General features: G+C 39.5%; 1 protein-coding gene across 5 annotated transcripts in view; it reads right to left on the minus strand.

Annotated features, from left to right (window-relative positions):
• The window catches only part of RASGRF2 (Ras protein specific guanine nucleotide releasing factor 2), a 240,895-nt gene that overhangs the window by 153,661 nt on the left and 74,322 nt on the right, over positions 1 to 12,912 (minus strand). For 4 of the 5 annotated variants that reach the window (XM_033409052.2, XM_004281652.3, XM_049707660.1 and 1 more), the window contains exon 3: positions 1,676 to 1,823. In XM_033409052.2, coding sequence (XP_033264943.1) covers positions 1,676 to 1,823 — 148 coding nt within the window. The remainder of the gene's footprint in view (positions 1 to 1,675; positions 1,824 to 12,912) is intronic. The other variant, XM_033409054.2, reaches the window with a different exon arrangement.

The following is a 12,912-nucleotide window of genomic DNA, read 5'->3' on the forward strand; positions in this document are numbered from 1 at the left end:
TGTGACCTACGAAGGGGGGACTCAAAACCAGGTAGCCTCTGAACTACACTTAGTAATGAAATTCCCTGGACTATCACTCAATTGCAGCCTCTTGCAAACTTAAGCACCTACTCAGATTTGCTAACAAGCAAACACTTAAAACACTGGGATTATAATTGCCCCCTCTGCCCTGTCTTTACATTTTGCCCCATTACCAAATACTCTCTTCTGCCATTTTTCTGGCAGGGAAGTGGGAAAATAAAAGGAGTAGGAAGTAAGTTATGGTTCCTGTCAATCTACCACACAAGACATACCTGCTACTGACAGTTTGTAGCTGCAATATATATTCAGACTAAAATAGAACAGAGTGAAGACAGAGAAGCACACACAAATAAATATTGGGGAACACCGCTTGGTGCTGAGTTCCTCTCATGGAGTAAATGCCAACCTCTTTCACTTAGCAGACAAGCATCTGCTCCAGCTAACTGTGGCAAAGACTGAACACAATAATTTTGTTTTAAATTACAGTGCCTGATATAGTCTTTTAAGATGCAGGTTTGTTAAGTTTTCTGTTGCTGTTTTCACTATCTCAGATTTCAGGGTTGGATCGGGAAGTTAACAGCACTAATGATACGGTGAACAGTCTGCAACTTATCATCATCAGAGAGGCAATCATATCCCAGCAGGAATCAGCTTATACCCATGCGCTATCTGCTGGAGGTGATATACACAGGTGGCAGGAGGTGAAAACCCTCCCAGGATTTGCACAGTATGTCTTAGAAGAAGACGTGAGGAAATGGAGAAGAAAATGTTGAATGACAGAAAAACGACAAGAAGTTACCAAGGCTGAGGAGCTGCATTGTTTCTGTCAACAAGGATACAGTTAGTAGTAGTAGGTTTCATTCTGTCCTATTCTTTCCTTTGGAGCTAAGAAGACACTACTGCACCACTGGTCAAAAAGAGTAGAAAAACCTCACTTGCTACATTCCTCTTCAATTCTTCAGATATTGATCACTTCCCACAAGGAATGACAGGACAGCAAGGGAAGGTATACTCAGGTTTCTGTATACAGACGGAGACAACGGAGGACCCAGACACACCACCATGGCTGCTGGCTCCACGACCACCTTCTGCTCTCATTGGAGTCAGTCTCACTACCTGGGGGTGCAGAGCCTGAGGAGTTTTTAAACTTGGAGCGGGGCTGGAAGTGAATTCCAACTTCAGGAAAAAAATGCACCCTAGAATTATGTCTTATACTTTAACGAGTTTTTCAAAATTCTAGAGGGGAGAAGGTTGGACTCCTGAGCTTGAGAAAAAGTCAAGACTTTCTGAATTCACGTTTGGACCTGCCTTAGTTGTCATTTGGACTTTAACTGAATCCATGACAGACGCACAATTATCATTACCATGAGTCAATCTGAAAAACAGTTAAATATTACAGTCAATTCTTGAATAGTCAAGCAAATGAAGGCCATCAGGAGCACAAATAATTTAAAAGTAGCACTTTATCCTGATATTTAACTGTAGCGTATTTACCTCATCCTAACGTAGACAATACATTCACTTCTCATGCATGTGTTGATGGCAGCGGAACTAAATTTGGGATCAAAATTTTGCCCTGATAGACCTTAAGTAATCATGAGGAGATGACAAGAAACATGAAACAATGAGGAGGAATCTATCAACTGGGAAATACCTCTGATTTAAGCCTTTCGATTTCTGTATCTTGATCTTCAAGTTGATGTCGGAGTTGGTTAGCTGCAATTTTTTCTGTCTCTACGATCTGAACTAGATGAATGTACTTCTGCATTAACACCTCCCTCTCAATCAAAATGTCTGCATAACTTAAGAGAAAATTACAGTTAGTCACTGAGATATTGTTCTACTACAGTTTCACACAGAACAGCATATATTACATTTATTTAAAAAGAAGCCATAAACATAGTTTGTTAGCTAACTCTACTTTATGTAAACATTAATGTTTGGCTTACATTTGGTATCCTTTAGCTATACAGAATTTGAATCATCATCATCTTATATAACCTCTAGAAGAGTTCATTTAACGATGGCTGCGACCCACAACTTTGTCATATAAATGAGAAAGATGCAAAGAAAATCTATTGTTTTATAAAGAAAATAGTGGATCTCCTTTAACAAAAACTGAAGTCTTTGAATTGATGGCATATATTGAAACTCTTTTACTGGGTAAGGCACTCGCCAATCAGAACAGACCTGCTACCAAGCAGAATGAATGCAAGGACCGTCAGAACAGGCACTGGCTGGGAAGAACGATGATGACTGTACCAGTGACCACCAGCCCAGCCTGGCTCTCTTTAGAAGTATGAGACCATTGACTTCTCTCTTTCCAAAACCAACAGAGGCAAAGATTTCATTCTAAAAATAAGTGTAGATTATTGGGCCCTAAAATCATCAGCCTAACTTGTGTATACTTCTTTGGCCAAGTGTGAAAACGTCAAAGTTCTCTCTTAGAGCTTTTTATTGATCTCTGTGGCACCTAGATTTTTGCTTCCAGATCTTCTTGCACTATTCAGGGTAGCAAAATGTATGTTCCTCCATTCACATAATCTTTCCCAAATGCTATGATGATAGTAATAAATACTAATAACTATTTATTGTGTAGGACGTACCACATATATTCTCATTCTCCCAGCAACTCCAAGAGATAGGCTTTATCACCCCAATTGTACAGAGAAAGAATCTGACCCTCACAGAGGTCACACAGCTAGTAGGTGGTAGGGCTGGGATTCAAATTGAGGTCTGTCTGACCCTAAGCCCATGTTCTTAACCACAAGCTAAACGGTCTCTCTAATGAGAAACAGCACACTGGATATAAAGAAGAATATTACAACAGACATGTTTTGAGATATCTGCCCACTTAAGATATCTTCTACCCACTTACCTCTTCTTTGAGAACTTGGGCTGTGGCAGCCATGTTTATAATATAAAATCTGCCCTCATGACCACACTTCACTGGTCTAAAAAAAGATAACTGGCCCAAGCTAAACAAACTGGATTCTTTCTCCTTGGAATCTCGGATTGTGCCTCTGACTTATTTGCTTGAACTGAGATGATATGAACTTGGAAGCTGAGGTTACTACTGTTGGTTAGCTATATTTGGCCACACCCATGCCAAAGCAAAGTAAGTCTGCTGAGAGAGAAAAGAATAAGCAGATGTTCAGAAAAACAGAGACAAGAGAGATAGAAAGGTAATAACTTCCTGGGTTCCTGTTGGCTTCTAGTTTTTGGTTCCAGACCCTCATGATATCTGAATATAATATTCCCCTTGGGTTTGGTGAGATACTATTGCAGTTTCCACCTAATAATTTCTCTTTTTAACCTAAACTAGTTTGAAATATCTTTGTGTTACCTGGAACTAAAAGAGTCTTAAGACAGTTCCAAAATCACAATTTTAGTTCAATTATCTCACATTCTCAGCACTTACATCACGTGTGCCATTAGTGTTAGAAAAAAAATACATAGTGTCAGCAATATTTTTAATTCACTTGTTCTAAGAAATTACCCTAAGAGAGCAGAAAGAAAGGCTGTGTAAGTGTAAGTGGGAAGAGGGGGAAAGAAGAAAAAAAGGGCACAGTCTTCACAGAAATATGCTTTAGGGTACTTTCAAAGGAGAAAGTAATAACAGAGCATGAGAAAATTAGTTAATATAATGAAAATTCTGCCCTTTCTCATCAATTTTATTAGAAACATGCCAAATTTCTTACAAATATGTTAGATCAGTGTTAGGGAGCAAACGAGTATTTTGTTTTCTCCTATAAAAAGAAAAAGTCCAGACCAGGATGTGCAGCTGAATTCATGCAGACTCATCACCGATATCTGCCTCCCTTCACTTCCAAGATCCCACTGAAATGCTAGGAAAATTGTTTTCTGTTTAAAGAATGAAACCATAACAGCATTATAAAACAGGAAAATATGCTGTCAACAGACCATAAGTTTTATGAAATTCCATAAAGAGAAAAACTAAGTAGAATCAGCGTGGTGGGAAAAGTAGAGCAAGGAAACCACACATGCAGACCCCTTGCAAAAGCATGGTTCCCACCAAGAATGGCCAGAGATGCTCCAAGCCAGAATCAACAAATACAAAGGACGGGAGGGGGTAAGGGAACGATCATCAGGGCCTTTCATTAAAAAGTGACTTCAGAACATCTAGAAGTTAGGTTCCTCCTCTTCCCATTCTCCAAGATAAAGAAATAAAAAGCACAACTGGCAGGAATGACATGCCCTCAAGTCACAGCCCAAGACCTGCTCTCTGTAGAAAGGGGGCCACCTTCCTGAAGAAGGCTCCTCATGGGGAGGCTAGACTCAGAGAGAACACAGCTTGGCTTTACACCACACATCCACTGTAGACAGAAGAGAGAACCAAAAAAGGAAAGGCACTGAAAAGGACTAGAAGTGAAATACACTGTATGAATTTTCTATTGTGCAACAAATTACCACAAACTTAGTGGTTTAAACAGCACATATGTATTATCTCAAAGTTTCCATGGGTCAGTTTAGCTGAATCCTCAGCTCAGAGTCTCATAAGGCTGCGATCAAGGTGTCAGCCCAGGTGCATTCTGTTCTGGAGGCCTGAATGAGAAAGAACCCACACCCATGTTCATGCAGGCTGTTGGAAAAAGTAATTTTCTTGCAGCTATACAACTCATGCAGTTTGCTTCTTCAAGGCGAGCAGGAGAGCATCTCTGACCTCAGGGAGGGCCTCCATCCCTCTTACATTTGATTAAGTCAGGCCCACGCAGGAAAATCTCCTTTTTAATTAACTAAAAAAGTCAACTGATTCAGGACCATAATTACATCTGCAAAACCCCTTTTCCTTTGCCATAGAATGTAACCTAATCAAGGGAGTGACTATCCCATCCTGTTTGCTATATTCTAGTAGCTGATAGCAAGTCACAGGGTCCACCCATGCACACTACAGGGAATAGAATCATACAAAGGGGAGTCCCAGCCAACCTTCCTGCTGTCTGCCCACATACCTGAAAAGGAAGCCTACACAAGTGGCAGAGACCCTACATTCACAGTCACAATGTAAACCCGGGCCAGCTACCTGTAATAACCCTCAAGATCCTTCATTTATAAACAAAGATCACTAGACACTTGAGAAAACCAATACCAAAGAGAAAGTAGTAGGCAGCATGTAAGATGACCCCTAGTGGTCCCTGCTTTCTGGTATTCATGCTCTTATGGAACCCCTTCCTCTTGAGTGTGAGCTGGACCTAAATGACTTACTTCTAAGGAACAGAATATGGCAAAAGTGATGGGATGGCACTTCAAGATCAGTTTACAAGGAGACTCTGGATTCCATCTTACTGGCCTTCTCTTGCTGTGTTGCCGGTTTGTGCTGGAAGCCAGTGCCATGTTGTGAGCTGCTGCACAGAGAGGCCCACATAGATGGAAACTGAGGGAGGCCCCCAGCTAACAGGTGATGAGAAACTGAGGTTTCAGTGCAACAACTGGTAAGGAAGTGAATCTAGCCAACAATCACGTGAGCGAACTTGGAAGCAGATCCTTTCCCTTCTGAGCCTTCAGATGAGACTGCAGACCTGGACGACACCTTGACTGTTGGCTTGCGACCTTAGGGCAGAGGCACCCAGCTAACTCGTGCCTGGATTCCCAACCCACAGACACTCTGGGGGACAATACATTGTTTATTGTTTTAGGAATTATGGAGTAAATTGTCAAGCAGCAAGAGTTAATAAATATAGCCTCAGATGAACAAACAGAAAAGATACTAGAGAAACAAGGCTAATTCAGGTAACAGAGGTTTATTATCTTCAGAGAGAACAGAAGGATAGTAGAGTCACAAGGCACAAAGGGGCTGCCATGGAAAAGAAGTAATCAGATAACAGGATGAGTTCTTGGAAACAAAAACAATTATTAAAATTTTACAGGTCAATGAATGTGTTAACCAATGGCTGAAAACTAAGCTGGGTGGTTGCAGAGAAAAAGAACACTGAACAAAAATATAAAGAGATAAGAAATAAGAAAGACAACTGAGCAGCGTGGAGTACATATCCAAGAGGTCTAAAAACTATCTTATGGAAGTTCCAGAAAGAAAAAAACAAAAACAGAGACTGTGATGGGGAAGAAATAATCAAGAAATCAAAGAAGACTTCCTCAAACTGTATAGGGTACAGTTTAAATAGAAAGGCTAATCCTAGATCAGCTCAGTGCTTTGTGACCACCTAGAGGGGTGGGACAGGGAGGGTGGGAGGGAGGGAGACACAAGAGGCAAGAGATATGGGGATATATGTATATGTATAACTGATTCACTTTGTTATAAAGCAGAAACTAACACACCATTGTAAAGCAATTATACTTCAATAAAGTTATTAAAAAAAAAAGGCTAATCCAAATTCCAGAGAGAATAAATGAAAAAAATTTAACACCCTGACACACCCTAGTAAAATATCAGATCTCTAAGGATAGAGAAAATGCATAAAAGCTTCCAAAGAGAAACCACAGGTTAGCTAAAGAAAGCAGCGAGTATCAAGATGATACACTTCTCATCAGTAACCTCGGATGCTAGATCACAATAGAGAACTGAAGGGAGATTATTTTGAACCTAAATTCCTACAGCCAGGCAACAAGTCAATCATTCAAGTGCCAGTTCAAGATAGAAAGAGTTTAGTAACGACCACGCTTACTACAGGAGAAAAATTATGAGGTTTTCCAACCAAACAAAACAGAAAACAAAGGCAAAATATGACATGGAATGCAAGAATACAAACCTTTGATGAAGTAAAGGACACTAGAAAGAAATCAGAAGTAAATGCATGCAAGATGCTCCTTCAAGGAGCAAATATACAATTGCATATGATTATATTTCATTCTCTGTGGAATCAAACATCAGCCGTGATAGTTGGTACGTAATATTTGTAAAACCATGATGTAAATACCCCTCACTGTTTTTTAATTTTCAGAATCAACAGAGGCTTAATTAAATTTAGAGAACAGAAGGTAAATGTTTAAAAGTTTATAAACAGAGAATAAATAATAGTGAAAGTAATAAAACCTCAGGGTTAGAAAAGAGAAAAGAACAATAAAAACACATTAAATGCCTTAATTTATGTACCTTATAGCAGAGAGTTAATACATACTGCCCAAAGTTGATAAATTAATAGAGGTTTAATGATATTATTTTAAGATAAAAAGTCAACCATTGTAAGAGCCAAAAGTAAGTAAGTAACAAAAACAGAGGGGACAGAGGGAGGAGAGGTAAGAGATATTGAAAGAGTGTTAAATTCTTCATCTTTATAGCAGGGTGCCAATAATACTGCCTAAAATTACTGAGTCAAGAAATAGACAAAAGGACTTTATAGAATATAATATATGAATGACTAATAAATACAGAAAAAAATCCTACTTAATCAATGTAGTAAAAATTGTTTATCAAATTTATCAAGGGTTTTAGAAAACAGTGCTACTCGGTGCCAGTAAAGACACGGTAAAATGGGTACTCTCCACTGGAGTGAGCCATTCCAGAAGACAATGTCACAATATGTGTCAGGATAGGTTAAAAAGGTCATACATATCCTTGGTCACAGTAATTTCACTTCTAATAATCTAACCCAAGAAAAATAAAGACTTGCAAAAAATGTACAAAGAAACAAGATGTTCATTCATTAAAATCTACGAAAATGGAAACAATCTAAATACATGTGTATATAATGTGGAAGTGATTCAAAAAGCCATAGCACGTCTACACAATGGAATGATACAAGCCATTTAAAATCATATTTTAAAGAATAGTGAACATAATGGAACATACCCAAGACTTACTAATAAATGAACAACAACAATAACAAAAACCCCAGATTAAAATAAATATGATTTGTGCAAGCACATGCATACATGTTCACTTGCAGAGAGAGAAAATTATGTATATCACAGCTACAAGGGGTTGGGAAGTAGGGGAGAGAAAGAGGGAAAGATAGATACTCCAAACACAAAAAGGAGTTTTCTCTGGTTGCAGCAATTATGGGTCATTTTTAATCACTTCTTCTGTGCTTTTCTGTATTTTTCCAACATCTCTATAATACTAAGTGGGACCCCACACACACATGCACAAGTCCTAATGGCTGATATTTACTCTGTGAGGTGGGATTATGTGATGTTAATTTCCTTCTTTATAAGTTTCTGTGACTCGAAATTCATTCTTTCATTCAATATTTATTGACTGTTATGTAACCAGAAACTGTTCAAAGCACTGGATACAGGAATAAACAAAGTAGGAAAAAAAAATCTGTGCCCTGGTGGAGTATATACTGTACTGCGGAGCAAAAGACAATAAAATAAATAAGAAAAATATATAGTATGTTACCTGGTGATGGTTACCTTAAAGGAAAAAATGGAGGAGTAGGAAAGAAAGTGGGAGAGATGGGGTTACAATTTTAACCAGGGTGTGAGAGAGGGTCTCTTTAACCAAGAGACCTTCAACCAGGGTCTCACTGAGAAGCCAGCACTGGAGTAACAACCTGAGGAGTAAGCCTTGTGGCCAGCTGGGGGAAGAGACTTCCAAGTAGAGGAAAGAGCAAGTGCAAAAGCCCTGTGGTGGGAGTGGGTCTGGCCTGTGTGGAGAATGGCAAAGTGGCCGGTTTACTGGGGGAAGTACGTGAGAGGCAGAAGAGGGAACAGGATTCTGATGCATGTAGATCAATATAGAGTCTCAGGTTTTTACCCTGCATGAGATGCTGAGCTTTAATCAGAGGTGTGGCAAATTCGACTTTTAACAGGATCACACTGGCTGCTGTGGTAGGAAAGGACAGAGGTGAGGGGTGGAGTACAAGGGGAGAAAGGGAGACCAGTTGGAAGTTCCACAATAAGTCAGGAAAAAAAATTAGAGATTAGTCCAGCATCTAGCATGGGGCCTGCCACAAAATAGTCATTCAAATGAAGTCACTGTCAAATGAAAAAAAAGTCATCTAATGTGATTTATTTTGCATGGTTTATTCTTCTTCACAAAATACTTTTCATTTCTCAAAATTTTCAAGTCATTCAAAGTATTTCATTTGGTCTCCATAGCTTACTGCTCTTACTGGGATATCCTCCCACCTTAAAATGATAAAGCTTTCTCTTTTTTTTAGCTTTTTATTTTATACTGGAGTATAGTTGATTAACAATGTTCTGATAATTTCAGGTGTACAGCAAAGTGATTCAGTTATACATATACATGTACCTATTTTTTTTTTCAAATTCTTTTCCCATTTAGGTTGTTACATAATATTGAGCAGAGTTCCCTGTGTTATACAGTAGGTCCTTGTTGGTTATGCATTTTAAATATAGCAGTGTGTACATGTCAGTCCCAAACTCCCTAACTATCACTTCCCTCCACCCTTCCCCCCCTGGGGAATTAAGTTCTCTAAGTCTGTGAGTCTGTTGCTGTTTTGTAAATAAGTTCATTAGAATCATTTCTTTTTAGATTCCCCATATAAGCAATATACGATATTTCGCTGTCTGACTTCACTCGGTATGACAATCTCTAGGTCCAACCATGTTGCTGCAAATGGCATTATTTCATTCTTTTTTTTTTTTAATTTAAAAAAATTTTTAAATTAAAGAATTTTTTTTTATTTTTGGCTGTGTTGGGTCTTCACTGCTGCACGTGAGCTTTCTCTAGTTGCGGTTGAGCAGGGGCTGCTCTTCGTTGCGGTGCGCGGGCTTCTCATTGTGGTGGCTTCTCTTGTGGAGCACAGGCTCTAGCCGCACAGGCTTCAGTACTTGCAGCACACGGGCTCAGTAGTTGTGGCTGGCGGGCTCTAGAGCGCAGGCTCAGTAGTTGTGGCACATGGGCTGGTTCCCCCGCAGCGTGTGGGATCTTCCCGGACCAGCGCTTGAACCTGTGTCCCCTGCATTGGCAGGTGGATTCTTAACCACTGCGCCACCAGGGAAGCCCTATTTCATTCTTTTTAATGGCTGAGTGATATTCCATTGTATATATGTACCGAATCTTCTTTATCCATTCCTCTGTCGATGGACATTTAGGTTGCTTCCATGTCTTGGCTATTGTAAACAGTGCTGCAATGAACATTGGGGTGCATGTATCCTTTTGGACCGTGTTTTTCTTTGGATATATGCCCAGGAGTGGGATTGAAGGATCATACGGTAGTTCTATTTTTAGTTTTTTAAGGAACCTCCATACTGTTCTCTGTAGTGGCTGTGACAGTTTACATTCCCACCAACAGAGTAGGAGGGTTCCCTTCTCTCCATACCCTCTCCAGCATTTGCTGTTTGTGGATTTTTTGATGATAGCCATTTTAACTGGTGTGAGGTGATATCTCATTGTAGTTTTGATTTGCATTTCTCTAATGTCTAGTGATGTTGAACATCTTTTCACATGCCTCTTGGCCATCTGTATGTTTTCTTTGGAGGAATGTCTATTTAGGTCTTCTGCCCATTATTTGATTGGGTTGTTAAAGCTTTCTTTATGTATCCCACTAGTAAATAAAAGTCTACTCCAGACTGTGTCCAATCAACTGAAAACGCATGCATGGCTTCCCTTCAGTGTAAGAATTTTCAATGCATTGCTATTTCTATTCTACTATATTTCCAATATATGTATTGTCTGATTAAGTTTTCCAGTTACTAGACAATGCTCAAGTTTAAGAGTTTTTTTAATCAAAACTACAATGAGATATCATCTCACACCAGTCAGAATGGCCATCATCAAAAAATCTAGAAACAATAAATGCTGGAGAGGGTGTGGAGAAAAGGGAACACTCCTGCACTGCTGGTGGGAATGTAAACTGTCACAGCCACTATGGAGAACAGTATGGAGGTTCCTTAAAAAACTACAAATAGAACTACCATATGACCCAGCAATCCCACTACTGGGCATATACCCTGAGAAAAACATAATTCAAAAAGAGTCATGTACCAAAATGTTCACTGCAGCTCTATTTACAATAGCCCGGAGATGGAAACAACCTAAGTGCCCATCATCGGATGAATGGATAAAGAAGATGTGGCACATATATACAATGGAACATTACTCAGCCATAAAAAGAAACGAAATTGAGCTATTTGTAATGAGATGGATAGACCTAGAGTCTGTCATACAGAGTGAAGTAAGTCAGAAAGAGAAAGACAAATACCGTATGCTAACACATATATATGGAATTTAAGAAAAAAAATGTCATGAAGAACCTAGGGGTAAGACAGGAATAAAGACACAGACCTACTGGAGAACGGACTTGAGGATATGGGGAGGGGGAAGGGTGAGCTGTGACAAAGCGAGAGAGAGTCATGGACATATATACACTAACAAACGTAGTAAGGTAGATAGCTAGTGGGAAGTAGCCGCATGGCACAGGGATATCGGCTAGGTGCTTTGTGACCGCTTCGAGGGTGGGAGGGAGGGAGACGCAAGAGGGAAGAGATATGGGAACATATGTATATGTATAACTGATTCACTTTGTTATAAAGCAGAAACTAACACACCATTGTAAAGCAATTATACTCCAATAAAGATGTTAAAAAAAAAAAGACATAAGGTAAACATTTATCAAGTTTAAGAGTGTTTGCCTAATCTATTCATTACTTCTGTTTCGTTTTATTTATTTATTTATTTATTTATTTTTGTTATTCAGTTTAACTTCCCTCAAGAAAAAATGGTTTCTCACTGCAAAGGGGAATAATAAAATTAAGCCATATAAACCAACATGATGGAAGTCAAACTAATCTGTTGAGCATCAACAGATGGCACATATACGGGAGTAAAATATTCTTGTATAATATTTATAACCAAAACCAAACCACCACTACTACACACAGGAGGAAGGAAATATTCCAGTAGAATCCTGAAAAGTCCAGAGAAGAGGCACAGTATAAAATCATAGCCCTTAATTATTTGTATAGAAGGGAAAAAACTGTTATCAGCTTAGCAAGGAATTGTTACTTGGGCCAGAAGTTTATCCTAGTTATTTTGATTGAAGACATATTTGCTAATGAGAGACACATGTCTAATATGCTAGATAATTATAATTAGCATATATATCCAGAATATCAGAGAGAGAGAACTATAGTTAAAACCCAAGCTGGAAAGTCATACAACGGGTAACTGAAGAAACACTCCCACCAGCTCCAGGATTATGCTCAATGTTATTGAGAATACTTTGGAATCGGCATTCCTCATAGCAGGGGCATCGTGGTGTCTTTGGGAATTGGGGAAATCCAGTCCAGGATGACAGAAGTGCAGTTCCTATGTAAGCAATGTTTGAGCGTGAACAGCAGGGCCCTTATCTAAGCAAGAACAGGCCTCCAGGCATCATTCACGGCCGCTTTAACATCGCTACCCTCCATTTTTCTGGCTCCCAAATTCTCTTACATCAATAGGTGCACTCCACTGTAATCAATATTTTTCATGTTTCACATCAGTGTTAGAGGTTCTAACACTAATTCACTCCCACAAATCTCTTCTCTTTCTACAAAGTTATATAAGGAAAGAAAAGCTTTGGAAAGTCATTGTTGACCCAGGTGACACAGCTTCGGTGGAGTAGGGACAGAAACCCACTGGCAAGGGCTGAAAAGAGGAGGAGCTGCATACAGAGGAAGAACAACAAAACCATTTCTCCAAGAAGCCTGGCTCTGCTTTCGAGAGAGGTCAGCAGCTAGAAGAGGATTCAGGGCCAAGGGAGGGGTTTTTTGGTTTGTTTTAAGGTGGGAGAGATTTAAGGAAAATCAAAGAACACAAGAAAAATGTCAAAGTGAGCGGGACAGGGGGAGAGAGGAGGCTCAGGTAAATAGACTGGAACTATACGAGAGAAATGGAATAATTAACGGAGCAAGAAAATCAGACGGAATAGGCTAAAGGAGGAGCTCTCCATTGAACCAGAGATGTTCCCCTGGGGCGGACCCCTGCAGTGGGTGAGCCCAGGTGCACATGGGGACGGAATG

The sequence above is a fragment of the Orcinus orca genome, chromosome 3, assembly GCF_937001465.1.
Source record: "Orcinus orca chromosome 3, mOrcOrc1.1, whole genome shotgun sequence".
Classification (NCBI taxonomy): Eukaryota; Metazoa; Chordata; class Mammalia; order Artiodactyla; family Delphinidae; genus Orcinus; species Orcinus orca.